This window comes from Nerophis lumbriciformis, linkage group LG24 (assembly GCF_033978685.3).
Source record: "Nerophis lumbriciformis linkage group LG24, RoL_Nlum_v2.1, whole genome shotgun sequence".
Lineage (NCBI taxonomy): Eukaryota > Metazoa > Chordata > Actinopteri > Syngnathiformes > Syngnathidae > Nerophis > Nerophis lumbriciformis.
Genome location: NC_084571.2, coordinates 64,434 through 83,066, shown reverse-complemented (window position 1 = coordinate 83,066; position 18,633 = coordinate 64,434). Strand labels below are relative to the sequence as shown.

The following is an 18,633-nucleotide window of genomic DNA, read 5'->3' as shown; positions in this document are numbered from 1 at the left end:
GGGATGAAAACAGACGACTTAATAGCTGGCCACCATGCTGTCCCAAAATGTCCTCTACAATCCGTGACGTCACATGCTGGCGTCATCATACCGAGACGTTTCAGCAGGATATTTCGCGCAAAATTTAAAATTGCACTTTAGTAAGCTAACCCGGCCGTATTGGCATGTGTTGCAATGTTAAGATTTCATCATTGATATATAAACTATCAGACTGCGTGGTCATTAGTAGTGGCTTTCAGTAGGCCTTTAATCAATTCATAGTAAACGTCGCATATCGACTTGTTCTCACGTAATAATGTTTATCATCATCATTAATCATCATCAGGTTTTTGTCCATGCTGGAGGAGGAAATCTATGGGGAAAATTCTCCCATCTGGGAAGCGGACTTCACCGTGCCCGCTGCTGATGGCGCACAGCTGGGACATCAGACAGGTGAGGCGCAAGAAGCGGGAAAAACATCCATAAATTCTGTCTTTGCAAACACAATGCTCAGTTTTGGTAGACACAGTGTACCTAATTATTGTGGAAGTGTAAAATTCACACATCATACTGAGCCTTTCTCATATTCATCGGATGAAATGTGCTTGCTTGTAAAATGTCCGATATAAGTTCTCCGATATAAACTGTCCTGCAGTTTTTTTCCTTGTCCAAAGTTGGCCAGCTTTTTAACATCTAAATGTGTTATTTAAAAGGTAAACATGGTGGATTATTTGCTACTAGAAGCTAGCAGCTACACAACAGCTGAGCATACTAGTGCACAAGCTAGACATTCGTAATAATATTGGAACAATATTGTTGTCTAAAACAACACATATGTCAATATAAGCAAGCATCTAATGATTATAGTTGCATATCACTTACACATACAAAGTCTCCAAAGCCGAAGCATATTAGAAATGATCCAGTCACAAATGTGTCCTCATCTCTCAACATATTGCGTCATTAACTTAACTTAATAAATTATTGTGGCCACTACGTTCCACCAAAAACAAGGCACCTGAGAATAGGTTGTATTCGGACACATGACTTTTGAACAGAAGTGAACAAAGTGGTGGGCCATCAAACCAACATGGCTACTGTGCAGCAGAGTGCGACCTATCTGTAAGGGGCCTAGATCTCACCACTAAAATCAAATACGAGCAAAAAATCAAAACTATGCAATTGACTCTAACCCGATACGTTATCGAAATAAGATTTGTCGAGTGATCTCAAGGATTATTCGTCAGTGGAGTTTCCAAATATGTCGAGCTATTGTGTGCTCCAGATATTCTACACGACAAAACAGATGAAAACTTGGAAAAGCATGGCGGTCCACAACTTCTTTGTGTTTGGCTGGGTCAAAGAAATTGGTATCAATTCGTAATCATGCATTGTTTTTGCTCCTGTAAGGTTGCATTTCTTGATTTAACTTTGCGTCTACTGCCATGTCTGTTGCCTATATTGTTGTTGTACGCGCTGTATAAGAGTACCTTGTTTTCCCCCGTCGTATCAAAATATAACAATAGATGTCAACGTTGTGTATTTGCTGAAATCTACATTTATGATTGATGCCTTTGGTAAAAGTTTAACTCTTTTAGGTTTTAATCGCATTTGATTTCTTTTATTTAGACTCGCCGAATTGGTGATACACTTACAATTAGTGCACCAACCCAAAAAACACTCATTCACACTCATTCGCACAAAAGGGTTGTTTCTTTCTGTTATTAATATTCTGGTTCCTACATTATATATCAATATAGATCAATACAGTCTGCAGGGATACAGTCCGTAAGCACACATGATTGTATTTTTTTATGACAAAAAAAAAATAAAAATACCATAAACCCCCCCCCCCCCCCCCGATTCGTGGGACAAATTTTCAAGCGTTGACCGGTCTGCAGTTACAAAAAGGTTGGGGACCACTGCTTTACGGAACACTTGTAGCAAACATGAGTTTAAGAAATACAAATAAAATCAATATAATACTTCAATGGGAAACACTAAACGTTAAAAGTATATCAAACAAACCTTTAACCAAATGATCACTGCAAACTTGTGCGTTCTTCAACTCTGCCTTCTTGGACTCGAGTGTGGAGCCCTTTTCTTGTCTCCTCCGTAAAATCTTGACATATTTCGCCCTTGTTGATTACCTCTCGAGGAACTCTGAAGAAACTTTTATCCTTTTCGCGAGATAAACGGTTTCAACAGCCTAAAACATCCTCGCATAGAGCCGGAAGTTGCATCAGGTGAATATAACGTATAATCAGTGTTTTATTGTCGAACAGTAGTAGGGGTGCTCAAAAAAATTGGTTCACATCCAAATCACAATTTTTGTTAACTATGATTCAATATGGATTTATAATAATATAATTCTATAATATTATCATTTAAAAAAATTTAAATACATTTTTGAATAAACAAGTATTAACTACCCTAAGAATCGGAATTGAAATCTTGAGGTGCGCAAAGATTCCCGCATCTCGTCATTAGATTGTGTACCCAATGAAGTGACCAGTGCATGTATACAAAAATACAGGAATACGACTTGGTGTTTTTTTGGTGTTCCAGTGATCAGTCCGGCTGCTGTGTCGGGCTCCTCGGCTCTTTCCAAGGGTTTAAGCGGCGGATCGTCATTGGGCGGGCTTGAGGGTCTCGCAGGATCAGAGCCCAACACAGGTCGACATCTTTGTTTTTGATCCATTTTAGTTTTTTTTATTTCATTCATTCAAGTTCAAACAAAAAAAAAATAAATAAATTCCATCGTCCTGCATCTTGTTTTAATTTTTTGACGTGTCCCCTTGTGTTCAGTAGAGAAGCGTAAACTCCCTGAGGCACTGACGTTGGAGGACGCCAAACGTATCCGTGTGATGGGCGACATTCCCATGGAGCTGGTCAACGAGGTCATGATGACCATCACCGACCCAGCCGCCATGCTGGGCCCCGAGGTTGGTCAGTCGGTCTCACGTCAGTCAGTCTGAGACATGATACAGTAAATTCATATTGTTTTTGTTCTTTCTAGACCAATCTTCTGACGCCAAACGCCGCCCGCGACGAGACAGCGCGTCTGGAGGAGCGGCGCGGCATCATCGAGTTCCACGTCATAGGGAACTCTCTCTCCCAAAAGTCCAACAAGAAGATCCTGATGTGGCTGGTGGGACTGCAGAACGTCTTCTCGCATCAGTTACCTCGCATGCCCAAGGAATACATCACGCGCCTCGTCTTTGACCCGTGAGTGACCGGCATCTAACGGCGTTAGATTGCGCCTGTTTGACTTTTTTATTATATTTATCCCCTAACAGTAAGCACAAGACCTTAGCCCTGATCAAAGATGGCCGCGTCATCGGGGGCATCTGTTTTAGAATGTTTCCCACTCAGGGCTTCACAGAGATTGTCTTCTGCGCTGTCACATCCAACGAGCAAGTGAAGGTACGCAAATAGCATTTGGTAACTACAAGGGGCAGCATGGGTTTGAGTGTGACATTTATATACAGCAGTTTGTTCACTTGACTAACTTCACTATTGTTGTAATTAGAGATGTCCGATAATATCGGGCTGCCGATATTATCGGCCGATAAATGCTTTAAAATGTAATATTGGAAATTATCGGTATCGGTTTCAAAAAGTAAAATATATGACTTTAAAACACCGCTGTGTACATGGACATAGGGAGAAGTACAGAGCGCCAATAAACCTTAAAGGCACTGCCTTTGCGTGCCAGCCCAGTCACATGATATCTACGGCTTTTCACACACACAAGCGAATACTTGATCAGCCATAAAGGTCACACTGAGGGTGGCCGTATAAACAACTTTAACACGGTTACAAATATGCGCCACACTGTGAACCCACACCAAACAAGAATGACAAACACATTTCGGGAGAACATCCGCACCGTAACACAACATAAACACAACAGAACAAATACCCAGAACCCCTTGCAGCACTAACTCTTCCGGGACGCTACAATATACACCCCGCCCACCTCAACCTCCTCATGCTCTCTCAGGGAGAGCATGTCCCAAATTCCAAGATGCTTGAGGCATGTTAAAAAAAATTATGCACTTTGTGACTTCAATAATAAATATGGCAGTGCCATGTTGGCTTTTTTTTCCATAACTTGAGTGGATTTATTTTGGAAAACCTTGTTACATTGTTTAATGCATCCAGCGGGGCATCACAACAAAATTAGGCATAATAATGTCTTAATTCCATGACTGTATATATCGGTATCGGTTGATATCGGAATCGGTAATTAAGAGTTGGACAATATCGGAATATCGGCAAAAAAGCCATTATCGGACATCTTTAGTTGTAATAAATGTTCCTGCAATGACAGTGGAATTTTTAAAGCTGAACATCCCTGAAGTAGTGCAGTTCCGAATTTGAATGAAATATTTACAAATAATACAAAATTGCCTTTGTTCAATGTTACACAAAAGCAGTCTTAGTTACTAACGCTGTTACTTTTACTGGTAACGGGTTATCTAATAATTACTTTTACGTACGTTACTATGCCGTTACAGATGCGTTTGATGTAACATGACTCGCTACTTTTGATGTGGTTATATGTCAACAAGACAGCGTGTTAACAAGTTTATTGTAGGAAATAACCTTTTACTGATGCGAGCAACAACCAGCATCGATTTATATTATTATAATAATAAATAGGAACATGTACGCCAAGTACACACACTTACACACACTCCTACTAATACAAAAAGAGAATAATGAAAAACAAATCAATGAAACGGTAACGTTTGAATTCATCCAGAGCAACTGTATCTGAATTGTTTTTGGACATATTTACCCATAACCTCATCAATATTTTTCATAGTACATTAGAACCTCGATTTACAAATGTATTTGGTTTTTGAACATGGTTTGTAAATCGAAAAGTTCGTATAGTGAAGCAGAGAGAAAAACAATGAAAATGTGAATAATTGGTTGGAGCCCAGACAAGTCCCTATTTTGGTAAAATAATGCACTCTTTAAAGACACTAATGTGTGTGTGGGTATGTATGGATGTACAGTATGTATGTATGTGTATATATATATTAGGTCTGTCAAAATGAACGAGTTAACTCAAGGGATTATTCCCAAAAAATTGATTGCATTAATCATTAGAGATGTAACGGTATTATAGTTACCGCGGTATTTTGGTTTCAAAGTTTTCTTAATACCGTGACGTGAGACAATATCAAACAAAAACCTGGGAGTGTAGTTTTTTCTGGTGTTTTGGCATTGGCTGGGTCTGTAAATAAACTACATCTCCCAGAATTCTTTGCACAGCGTGGAAAGACAAGATGGGGGCGTGTAACCCCGTAAGCAGGAATTGAAGTGTGTTAGTACTCTTCGTAGATAAAAATAAATGTTTATTGGACATTAAATCTGTTCATAACTGGTTGAGTTAAGTTGCTAACAAACAAACAAGCCCAGGCCAAAACATAACCTCTTTGACAGAGGGAAGAAAGTCTGCGAAGCTAAGCGCGCTACTTTCGTTTCGAGCGTTTCCAAGGCGATACAGAGCCAACCGGTCTCGTCGCACCGCTTTAGAGGAAATCACACAAAAAAAGCTGAAAAGCTCTTTGATACATCCTCAATCCATTCATCTATTTTCTACCACTTGTCTCTCTCTCGATGTCGCTGGGGGGCTGGACCCTATTCCAGCTGTACTCAGGCGGAAAGCAGGGCTGGACATATCGCCTTCTCTAAAACAGAAAATATTTTGGAAACCCGCAAAGCCAAACATCAGTTTGTGAGGTATTTACATTATTAAAAGTTATATTGTTAGTTTACTTTTGTGAAAATCAACATTTTCCGGACTGATTTAAAAAAAATGACTACTCTCAAGGACACTGCCTCCCATAATGTAAAAGTTGAAAGACCAAAACTACATGATGGTTTTACATTTGTTACACTGGATGTTTACATTGTTGCTTTGAATACATCAACTGAAAGTTATTCTTTTTAATGTTCCTACTAGAGATGCGCGGTTTGCGGGCACAACCGCGGATTATCCGCGGATCGGGCGGATGAAATTTAAAAAAATAAGATTTTATCCGCGTGCGGGTCGGGTCGGGCGGATCAATTAGATATTTTTATTTTTATTTTTATTTTTATTTTTTTTTTGCGGGTGGCAGTTAAACCAATTCGGAAATATATATACATAGTTAAATGTTGTTACCCACATACGAAAAACGAGCAGGCACCTGCTGCATATGCCGCAACAGAAGAAAAAAAAAGAAAAGAGATGGACACTTTTACGGAGTGGAGAAGGGACGCCTCGCCGGGGTCCGGGACCGAGGCCCCTTCCCCCGAGAGGGCCCCACCGGGAGCCGTAGCTGAGGCGATCCGCGAGAAGGGCCCGACGCACGTCCAGGGTCACTACCGCGCCCACTGCACCGACACCCCGCCTCGTCCGCCTTCGCCGCGGCCGGCGTCACGCGCAGCAGGTAAGCAGCTTACCTGCCCGCCACCCCCGTGGCCGGGGGCTCGTAACATGGGTCACTCCGCGCGCTGCACCCGCGCAGCTTACCTGCCCGCCACCCCTGTTGCCGGGGGCGCGTAACAGGGGTCACTCCGCGCGCAGTGCGCTCACGAAAGGGGTGGGGCTCACCCTGGTTTATATAGAGAGCAGGACGGTGGCCATGGAAGTCGGAACCCACAAAGGAGTGTGTAACAACCCACCTGCCGAATCAACTAGCCCTGAAAATGGATGGCGCTGGAGCGTGGGCCCATACCTGGCCGTCACCGGCAGCGAGACGCGCTTGGAGGTGCGCTCAGCGCGGCTCCCATATGATTGCGCACTGGTGTGCGTCTGGGTCGTGACAGCGTGGAATGCGAAAGACTGTGCTGCATTGGATCAGTCTCCTTTCTTTAACAGGCAAAAGCTTTATAACCTCACCATACCTGCCAACTTTTGAAATCAGAAAAACCTAGTAGCCAGGGTCCAAGGGCCGCAGGCCCCGGTAGGTCCAGGACAAAGTCCTGGTGGAGGGTTCAGGGCTTCGCCCCCCGACGCAAAATGATTATTAGCATTCAGACAGGTTAAAATGTTGCTAAAACCATCACTTTTCTATCAGTCACAGTGACTTTTCAAAACAAAAATATTACAGCAAAAATCATATGGGTTGATTGACATGTTTATTCTGTAAGCTAACTTCAATAGTTTGAAATTATTTTGACAGTTAATGCCAGTTATCCTGTCAACCTTTCACAAGACTTCAATTTGTTAATTGAAAGTATAAACAGTATAAACACTTTTTACAGTAAACAAATGGTAAAACAGTACTAAACAATTCCATAAAAAAAAAAATTGGTGTCATTATTAACTTTCTGTCCAAGCTTGTATAATCTACTGCCTTGTTCAATTGTAAAAAATATTCTGTGCCTAAAATTCACATTTCTATCACAATTATCATACTGTAAACATGGTAAGCTAACTTCATTAAAATTAATAGTCCTGTCAATAGCATGGAATTACAATTCAAATGTAGTTTTTTTGTAAGCCTTTCAAAAGAATTCAAAATATGAAAAATTTATGAAAATTAATTTAAGCCATCAGACACTTTGAAAAGTGGCACATCACATCTCTAATGTAATCATTTGAACTTTTCAACAGAAATAGCACTGCAAAAATATTAAGGACATACTTCTGTATTTTGGAAGTTATGCTGTCAACATTTAACAAGATTTCTTCAACTTGGACTTGAAAGCATAAATAGTATAAACACTTTTAACAGTATGTCGTGCTGTGAAATACAGCCGACAGGATTGCACACCAAACAGGAAGCAAGGCCAAAGCGCATGGTGCAAGAGAACAAAGGACTTCTTTCATTTAAGGTTTGTGATAAACCATCAAACTCATTCGTTAAAAGGACTCTATAGTAATATAAAGCGAATTTTTCTGGACATTATCATGCAAGAAAAGTTTATTTTTGGGACCGCGATCACCGCGTAATGATTTTTAAAGGTTGCATTACAAACATGTAACTGTCCCATGTGATCAGCCAGTGCGATTGGAAGTCCATGCTCAATTATTGCCTCCGTAAATAAAACTTCGGCATTTATCACATCCAAAGAATCTGTTTGGGCGACGAAAAACGTTGAAAGTTTTCCACTTGTATCGCTAGCAACGGCATTAGACTTGTTTTTTTTTTGTCCCAAAGTGGTCTTTTACATCGCTAATTCCTCCGTGTCCGATCGAAAAATCTTGTCTGCGCAAGGTGCAATTCGCGTAGTTTTCACCCTTTTTTTTTTTTTAAATTAATGAAAAAACGTATTTTTTATCACTGCACCCGTAACCCGGAATAGGTTGATGAAAACCGTACGAATTACGGGAAAACCGGAGTAGTTGGCAGGTGCCTCACTAATGCCTTGCATCGTCTATATTAGATATACCGGGCGGATGGCGGGCGGATGCAGTTCTGATCAAACGTTACACCGGGTGGATGGCAGATGGTTGACGACTTTCTGATGCGGTTGCGGATGAAATATTTGCCTATCCGCGCATCTCTAGTTCCTACACAATTGTTTGCGCTTAGAAATATTTGTTTGTAGTAAAAAATATGATTAAAACATTGTAGCATTATGTTTTTGTTCAATTACAGTGAGCGTGTTCATCCTAAACATTCCTGACACGTCATTTTAAACCCTATGGCCCTTTTACCAAGCAATTTTTTGGGACATATACCGTATTTTTCGGACTATAAGTCGCAGTTTTTTTCATAGTTTGGCCGGGGGTGCGACTTATACTCAGGAAGGACTTATGTGTGAAATTATTAACACATTACCGTAAAATATCAAATGATATTATTTAGCTCATTCACGTAAGAGACTAGACGTATAAGATTTCATGGGATTTAGCGATTAGGAGTGACAGATTGTATAGCATGTTCTATATGTTATAGTTATTTGAATGACTCTTACCATAATATGTTACGTTAACATACCAGTTGGTTATTTATGCCTCATATAACGTACACTTATTCAGCCTGTTGTTCACTATTCTTTATTTATTTTAAATTGCCTTTCAAATATCTATTCTTGGTGTTGGGTTTTATCAAATAAATTTGCCCCAAAAATGCGACTTATACTCCAGTGCAACTTATATATGTTTTTTTCCTTCTTTATTATGCATTTTTCGGCCTGTGCGACTTATACTCCGGAGCGACTTATACTTCGAAAAATACGGTACTGCAATAATATCGTACCATGGCCTTGATACCGTGATAATATCGTACTGTGAGATTTTAATAGCGTTACATCCCTTAATCATGTACTCACTTTGATTAATCATGCAGTTTATTTTGACCGTTCAAGCTCTTTTACCTTAACCGCTATACGGTCAGTGATTTGAGCAATGCATACGTCGGTACAAAAATAAGTGAGGAGACGCCTACTGGAGTGCTCACTGGCAAATTTCACTTTAAAATACAGCCTTAAAGAACTTTAGATAAAACTGTTACCAAGTTTTATGCAAATAAATGACCTAAATTCAAGTATAACGTACAAAAACATTCTGACAGTAAAAATATTTGGGTATTTTCTGAAGCTAATTTCAATTATTCAAGCAACAAAATGTAATTAATCGGGATTTATCCAAATTCCAAAATGTGATTAATCTGATTTTAAAATATTTATTTGATATCCCTAATAAATATATATTTAACAAAGCTAACAAGGGGGTAATGGATAAACAATCTCTTTATCATCAATACAATGATAGCAAGCTCAACTGTCAACACAGACACAAAACTCCCTTTGGTGCTCTCAAAAACATTAACAACCATGTTGCTACTGAACTGCACAGGAAGTGACATATCCAACATAGCTGCACGCTAAGGCTTCCAGCGGCACACAAGATACATGAATGAATGAAGCGTTTGTACACAGACACATAGTTCACACACAGTAGTATATGTAGCCCAATCAAAGAGTTCGTAAATCAAAAAGTTTGCAAAAGAGGGGTTTGTATATCAAGGTTCCACTGTAAAAAGGTTTTAATTAGCATGTAATCCATTTTTAATAATGCGGTTAATGTGATTGTGATCTTGTTAATATTACACCATCTTTGATTTTGACCAACTTTATCCTTTTTTGTCAGATGCTTCTGGTTACATAAATCCGTTCTTTCTTTAATGTTGCATCAGGGCTACGGCACACACTTGATGAACCACCTGAAAGAGTACCACATCAAACACAACATCCTCTATTTCCTCACCTACGCCGACGAGTACGCCATTGGCTACTTCAAGAAGCAGGTCACCTCCCTGTTCTCTCTCCACTCTCTCCTGACCCCCGTTACTTTGAAATTCACGTTGCCCCACCTCTTGACAGGGCTTCTCCAAAGACATCAAGGTGCCCAAGAGTCGCTACCTGGGCTACATTAAAGACTACGAGGGAGCCACGTTGATGGAGTGTGAGCTCAACCCCCGCATACCGTACACGGAGCTGTCCCACATCATCAAAAGGCAGAAAGAGGTGAGCCGTCTTCATTGCTGTTGTGGATTTAATTCACATTCATTTTTTTTGTATGTCATCTTTCTCTCCAGATCATCAAGAAGCTGATTGAGAGGAAGCAGAGTCAGATCAGGAAAGTGTACCCAGGCCTGACCTGCTTCAAGGAGGGTGTGCGGCAAATTCCTGTAGAGAGTATTCCCGGCATACGTGAGTTTTCACTCTAGGTGAAGACAAATAACCAAACCAATGGCTGTAGCGCTTACCTTGTTGTCTTGTAGGAGAGACTGGATGGAAACCCAGCGCCAAGGAAAAAGTGTAAGTTTTCCACATGCCCATGAAAGTGCTTGAAATGTTTTACCTGTACTCAGGCTGGGAGATATGGCTGAACACTTAATACATACTGTTAGGCCCCTAATGATTATTGGTATTTTTTATGACCTATCAAAAATAAGGACCAGGAGAAAAAATATATTAAATATAAACATTTTTATTTCAAATGTAACCTTCTTCTTAGCTATCAAAGCTGAAAAGATTTGAAATAACATTGAACACTTAACAATAACCTCTTAAAATGAAGGCGCAAAAATAAGAAATATGCATGAGATACCGGTACTCAAAAAATTGTAACAGTGTGAAAAAGTAAATACTATAATTTTAGTGCCAGGAGTTACAGCTGTGCTCTAAAGGGTGAACGCGGCTAAGGTGGTGTGGTATTACTAGTCTTGGTGGGGACGACCGCCTTGCAACATTTACAGACCACATTGGTCTGACTACAAACTGTTTGGAAAAAATCCAAAAAACTGTCATACCGTGAGGTGGCCTTTCACTGTCTGCAGCATCTTATTTTTATTTTCTCTTCTCACTCCATGAAAATATTTATCCGTGAGACAATGGTGCAACCAAAGGGAGTAGTTGATACTGTTACCTGATTGGCTGTTAGCGTGTCACTCCAACTGAACAGTGATCACTTCCTGCATTGCTCGGTTGTCTTTGTTCATGCAAACCTCCTTGCTTTGCAATTTCCTGTTTCCTCCAATGAATATAAAAATAAAAATAAATATGTATATATATCTCGAACACAATTTTTAATGGTATCGATTACGTGATCGCGATATATAGTGATATCGTTTTATTGCTTGTATTCCGTTACGTGACTTCTTCCCGCAAGTCAAAAACAGTGGTGGTCAACCAAGCCAAGATGGCTGTTGTGCAGAAAGCAATGCACAAACTCTCTGAATACGGAAGGAACCTAGATCTTCCTGTAAAAAGCAAATACGAGCAAAAAATCAAGCTATGTAATGGAATAGATCCTTATAATTTAACAAAAAAAATTTTTGGCAAGTAATATCAAGGATTATCCGTCAGTGGAGATCCCACACATATCAAACTATTGTGCTCCAGACGTCATTCTTTACGACAAAACAAATGAAAACTTGGAAAAGCATGAAGGCCAACAACTTATATCAAGAGTCTCCCGAATAAATACACATAATTTTTACTGGGGTTACTTGTCATTTCAGGATTTAACTTTGCGTCTTGCGAGGAAGCGTCCATGTAAACAAACTGCGACTACTAGCACCCGACAGCTGCACTGCAAAAAGTCAGTTTTCAAAAGCAAGAAACAAAAATAAAAAAATCAGGGATATTTTATTTGAACTAAGCAAAATTATTTGCCAATAGAACAAGAAAATGTGGCTTGTGAAGACTTTCCAAAACAAGTAAAATTAGCTAACCTCAATGAACCCAAAAATACCTTAAAATAAGTATATTCTCACTAATAACAACTGCACTACTATATGAGTATGTATTTTCTATTGTTTCATTGAAAATATAACAGCAAAGTTCATTTGGCTGTCATCTGTTTTAAATATAAGACACAATTGTGTCAAAGTCATGATTTTTTTTTTTACATGCTTGAAATAAGAAATGATTACTTTAAAAAAGTAGTTTTATACTTGTGAGTGTTGATGACACAGCTTTGCAACACTTGATATTCTAGTTTCAAGCATGTTTTACTCAATATAGGTCATCAAATCTCAGCAACAAGCTGTAATATCTTACTGAGATCATTTAGGACCAAAACCCTTAAAACAAGTAAAACACTCTAACATAAAATCTGCTTAGTGAGAAGAATTATCTTATCAGTCAGAAAATAAGCAAATATCACCCTTATTTGAGATATTTAATCTTACTTAGATTTCAGTTTTTGCAGTGTGACACTTGTGATTGCATAATATCCGTTTGACAAACTATATATAATTAATTATTCATCACCATATTTGATTTTTGTCCTGTTGTAATATGTACTCTGTCACATTAGTGTACAAAATAAACAAAACGGGAGATGTAGAAGTACTTTTCCTGACAAAGTATCATTGACCCTGACTTTGTGGTTTCTGTTTAAGATAAAATAAAATAAAACAATATCATCAATAATAATAATAATAATGGATTAGATTTTATATAACGCTTTTCTATTATTAGATACTCAAAGCACTCACAGAGAGTGCTTCATTCACACCTGGTGGTGGTAAGCTACATTTGTAGCCACAGCTGCCCTGGGGTAGACTGACGGAAGCGAGGCTGCCAGTTTGCGCCTACGGCCCCTCCGACCACCACCTATCATTCATTCGCCAGTGTGAGCGGCACCGGGGGCAAGGGTGAAGTGTCCTGCCCAAGAACACAACGGCAGCGATTTTGATGTCTAGAGGCGGGGAGTGAACCTGCAACCCTCAGGTTTCTGACACGGCCGCTCTACCCACTACGCTATACCGCCCCCTATCAAGATAATACCTTAATGGCAAATACTAAACGAATAAAGTATTTAAAAAAATATATCAAAAAAACCTTTTACAAAGTAGTCACTGCAAATGTCTGCGTTCTCTGACTCTGCTCCCTTGGACTGGAGTGCTACGTTCGCGAGCTGCTTTTCCGCTCTTTTTAATTACCTCTATAAAGAAGCGTTTATCCTTTTTGCTATTCGAACGGTTTGTACAGCCAAAAACAACGTGAGTTTAGTGTTATTTTTCTTCGAGAAAGGCTAAATGGCACCTAGTACCCATTAAGAACAGACATTAGCTTGACCACCACGCATATTTAATAAGCTTTACTTGACGTCATGTGCATCACAGCAATTGCTCAGCCCACCCCTGTATTATTCAGTATCCCATAGGACTGCAATCTATATGTGGCGGTGGGGTGGGGTAAATGACACTGTTTGATTTACATAATTGGCCATGACATTTTTACGGACGTGAGAGACTAATCGTAAGCAAAAAATATGAACAGCTAAACAAATACATTCAAAAATACACATTAATTTCTTCTCTGTCTTTTAATGTTTTTTTGGGGGGGGTTTTTTAAGTCGCAAGCAAACTGAGTGAGTGAGTGTTTGAATGGCGGGGTGGGCACAGCAGGACCCGTTGCTTGTTGAGAAGATTAATATATGCTTTCGTCTGTGTCTCCAAAAGACCAGGAAAAGGTGTATGTGACAAGTGTTAAGAAGCAGCGTTACGATGCCATCTACTGTACATAGGTGTAACAAAAAGCTACAGTCATAGACAGTCCCATTTAGGGATGATGTTTGATAAGAAATTATCGAGTTCGAGCCTATTATCGAATCCTCTTATCGAACCGATTCCTTATCGATTCTCTTATCGAGTCCAGATAGGTTGTTGTATATGGAAAAAAACACACAATATTTGGTTTAACAAAAGCTCACTTTTATTATATAAGAAAAAAATATAATCTAATAAATAAATAAATATTGACTGTTAGCCCCTTAAAAAATAAAATAAATAAATATTGACTCATGTGTTTGTACCCTGCTCAAATCTCTCAGTAAAGTTATTCATTGGATTATACCTTTTGTTTTGAACTTTATTACACCTTGGAGCGCTTTTTCCGGTCCATTGTTTTTCCTGCTTTCCCTATCTGCTCCTAATGACTGCGCTACGTGACGTCATTTCTTGTGATGTCCCACGGGGCATTTCTGGTCAGGACAGGATTCGTTCCCAGGAATTCGAATAAAGAACCAACTCTTTTTCTTTACTAAAGTGGTCTCGATAACGGTTACCGGTTCTCAAAAAGGGATTCGAGTCCGAGGACTCGGTTCTTTTCTTATCGAACAACTGGGAAAATCGGTTTCGAGTATCATCCCTAGTCCTATTATATTGTGTTTATAAGACGGGGCAAACCAAATCTTCCACATTACCAAATGTATTTATGTTATTAACCCCATTACATTACATGATTTAATGTATGGGATAAATGCTATTACGAGCAGGATTGTATTTTGGTTTGTGTGCTTGGATGTATAATTAACAACAAGTGGGTGCGACAAAAGCTTGAGAAAAGGAATCCACTTTATATAATATAAGAGTAACCAGTAAATCGGGCAAGCAGTGCTAAGTCTGGTTTTGTTTAGTAGTTTTTGGTATTTTTAAGCCTTTTTGAGGGTGGTTCTTTAAAAAAAATAACATAAAAAAAAACCCACCTAAATTGGCAGACATGCCACAAAAATGTTCTCAGCTGCATTCCTTTGATGTTTTTTTGTGAATCCAGTTTCACTTTGTAACATGACATTTTGAGGCATTTATGAGTAGATCCACAAAAAAGTCTCAAGAATCCTTGCCCAGTAATCTGCCATTTTGGTTTGAAGCGACCCATTTTTAACTTTTTCCAAGAGAATTTGTCTGGTTACTTCCGAATTCTAGTCACGTTGTGTTACGCACATGTGCGACCCTAAATTGGGAAAATGTTCTTTTTCCACCCCTTGAAATTTGTATTTAAAGGCTTTTTTTTGGTTGTCTTTTTTTATTTTATTACTTTATTGCAATGGTTTCACAAAACTATAAAATATGTTGTCTAAGTCTGGTTTTGTTTAGTAGTTTTAGGTATTTTTAAGCCTTTTTGAGGGTTTTTCTTTAAAACAAAAAAACATTTTAAAAAAACACCTAAATTGGCAGACATGCCACAAAAAATGTTCTCAGCTGCATTCCTTTGATGTTTTTTTGTGTATCCAGTTTCACTTTGTAACATGACATTTTGAGGCATTTATGAGTAGATCCACAAAAAAGTCTCAAGAATCCTTGCCCAGAAATCTGCCATTTTGGTTTGAAGCGACCCATTTTGACCTTTTCCAAGAGAATTTGTCTGGTTACTTCCAAATTCTAGTCACATTGTGTTACGCACATGGTGCGACCCTAAATTGGGAAAATGTTCTTTTTCCACCCCTCGAAATTTGTATTTAAAGGCTTTTTTTGGTTGTCTTTTTTTTAATTTATTACTTTATTGCAATGGTTTCACAAAACTATAAAATATTTTGTCTTGTAACATTGCCTGTGTTTTAGGAAATGAACAATTACAGTGAATTGCATTAATAAATACATAAATAAATATGAAAATTATAATTAACTAAATGCTTGTACAAACAATTTTTAAAGGCTTTATTTGGGAAAAAAATAGCTTCCTTTTTTCATTCCTTAAAATCAAACCAAAAAAACAATCAACATTACAATAAAGGAAAAGGAGTGCATAAGAGTCTCAAATCTGCTTACAAATATTTGTTTTTCTTGCTTAGATGTGTGTGTTTTTGATGAAATGTTACATAGGAAAGAGGTGAAGGACCCTGACATGCTGTACAACATGCTGAAGAACCTGCTGGCCCAGATTAAGGTAAGCAAACAGTTAAAAAGTGTTGGTGCTAGAATTGCACCACAGTCCATTTTTATAAGCCTTGTGCGTGTAACATGTTTACGTGATCTCATCTCTTTTGAACAGACTCACCCGGATGCTTGGCCATTCATGGAACCCGTGAAGAAATCCGAAGCTCCGGATTACTACGAGGTCATCCGCTTCCCCATCGGTCAGTCGCCGTCGGCGCGCTCGTCTGTTTTGTCTCTTTGCCCAGAATTACCCACAGAGCGCCTGTTGCTCACCCCATCTCGCCCGCAGACTTGAAGACCATGACGGAGCGGCTGAAGAACCGCTACTACGTGACCAAGAAGCTCTTCATCGCCGACCTGCAGCGAATCATCACCAACTGTCGCGAGTACAACCCCCCCGACAGCGAGTACTGCAAGTGTGCCAACACCCTGGAGAAGTTCTTCTACTTCAAGTTGAAAGACGGAGGCTTGATAGAGAAATGAACAAGACATAGCGGGTGAAAAGTCTGCGTACCAAAGTCACACATGCGTTTTATTTATAACATTCCGCTTTACGTGGTGCTTCGGATTCTCATGTAAAGTCACCAAAAACTGGACCTCGGGGATTTAAAAGCCACGTTGCCTTCAGTTACTGACACACTTGAAGCGATCGAGAGAACGACAGCACAACAAGGCTGTGCTCGGTGGATTAATCGGGTCTGATTGCCTAAATGTTACAATCGTGCATCACTGTCACAACACAACGCTTCTTGTCAAACGTTCAGATTTGTAGTTTTCATCTCCACATTGGTTACGACAAATGTTTTTCCCGACGTCCGCCTGGAGACAAATCGTTGTGCGTCTGGCTTCAAAAGTTTTGCCGAAACAGTGCTTGAAATATGTTTGCTACGCGAGAATACCCCCGATTTGCGGCCTTTAAATACCTGCATAAAAATAGTAAATCATGTTTTATTATATTCCAGTGAACTCCGTGGCAATACCATTAATGCTTTTTAGGCCTCAAATGTGGTCTACGGTGTGTGTGTGTGTGTGTGTGTGTGTGTGTGTGTGTGTGTGTGTGTGTTCTTGTACTTCTACCCTTCTTGAGACATCAACAAAGAAAAGTACCGTCCTTATCATGGTCCCAATACGGAAAACCATTGCATCTAATAGAGAATGTCTCATGGTGAAATCGATCAAAATTAGGGTGGTCCCAAAAAGGAGGGATTTTTCAAATTGACTGTGTGTCGGTTTTAAAAGTGCTCCCCCTCTGGTCAACATATGTAATAAGTGTGTGTAAGAAATTGAAATGCGCCCCCTTTGGCCAAAATGTATAAAAAAAATACAATAAATATGTATAAAGAGACATACTGTAATAACTTGAAATAATGAAGATTGGAAACCCATTACAAACAAAAAATTCAAAAAATATAAATTAAAAGCTTACCTTTTTTATATTTGCATAGTATGTATATATTATTAATGTTGTAAATACAAATCTTTATATATCTACAAAGGTTTGTCCTAAAGAGGTAGGTATTTTTCGAAGGTTACAAATACAAGAATGTGTGTGTGTGTGTGTGTGTGTGTGTGTGTGTGTGTGTGTGTGTGTGTGTGTGTGTGTGTGTGTGTGTGTGTGTGTGTGTGTGTGTGTGTGTGTGTGTACGTTGAGATGGACAAAACTTGCCATGTTTTGTTTTCTACTTGAAATCATGAACAAGTAGCTTTCTGTAGTAGCTTTCACGGTTCACACGCCAGTTACTGTCACTGTAGTACTGTAAATGAAAATAAAGGTTTGGTCTTTTTGGGCTAAACAACTCAATGTGTAGGCGTGTTGTCAGGATAAAAACAACTTTTTGGACTAACTTGTCAAAAGATGGTAATGCTAGTGTCTGTTAATATTCCCATAAAACATAATTTCACACAAAGTGAATATGGGAAAACATTCTACAAGTGGAGTGTTTGGAAAACAAAGTTCACATTAGTTGTGAGCCGGATCAGTGAGTGCATGGCGCACTCACCTGCTGTTTTGACGCTTTTAGTGTATCACAATGGCACCATCTGCTGGGTTAAAACATCACACCTGCAAATATTTGTTCCCATAGTATCTGTGCAGAAAGGAATATGAAATGCACAACTCTAGTCAATAAATAGTAAACGGTAAAAAAAATGTATACTATTTATATAAATACATACATATATAGACTTGCATATGTAAAATATGACTTTGTTAACTGTGGAAGGCAGCCATCGTGAAAGTTGTTTACTCTCCTTTGAAAATTGGACATTTAAAAAAACAAAAATCAAGTTTTAGGATTTCAAATGTTCGTACAGCATTTTATCTAGTCCATCCATCCATCCATTTTCTACCGCTTGTCCCTTTCAAGGTTGCGGGGGGTGCTGGAGCCTATATCAGCTGCATTTGGGAGGTAGGCGGGCTACACCCTGGACAAGTCGCCAGTCAAAGCTGTTTAATTTTCACTTTTGTTTTACTGGTAAACCTGTTCAGCTTTTTTCCCTTCCAGCATAACTGAACCTTATTTCCAAG

General features: G+C 39.1%; 1 protein-coding gene across 2 annotated transcripts in view; it reads left to right on the top strand.

The window, feature by feature from the left end:
* kat2a (K(lysine) acetyltransferase 2A) overlaps positions 1-17,067 on the top strand; it is a 29,699-nt gene extending 12,632 nt beyond the window's left edge. The window contains exons 6-17 of one of the 2 annotated variants that reach the window (XM_061981279.1): positions 326-432; positions 2,548-2,655; positions 2,791-2,924; positions 2,999-3,207; positions 3,279-3,405; positions 10,131-10,241; positions 10,318-10,461; positions 10,533-10,647; positions 10,719-10,755; positions 16,053-16,116; positions 16,222-16,306; positions 16,396-17,067. In XM_061981279.1, coding sequence (XP_061837263.1) covers positions 326-432; positions 2,548-2,655; positions 2,791-2,924; positions 2,999-3,207; positions 3,279-3,405; positions 10,131-10,241; positions 10,318-10,461; positions 10,533-10,647; positions 10,719-10,755; positions 16,053-16,116; positions 16,222-16,306; positions 16,396-16,589 — 1,435 coding nt within the window. In that variant the 3' untranslated portion in view covers positions 16,590-17,067. Of the gene's footprint in view, positions 1-325; positions 433-2,547; positions 2,656-2,787; positions 2,925-2,998; positions 3,208-3,278; positions 3,406-10,130; positions 10,242-10,317; positions 10,462-10,532; positions 10,648-10,718; positions 10,756-16,052; positions 16,117-16,221; positions 16,307-16,395 lie in introns of both variants that reach the window. The other variant, XM_061981278.1, reaches the window with a different exon arrangement.
* Positions 17,068-18,633: the final 1,566 nt, after the last annotated feature.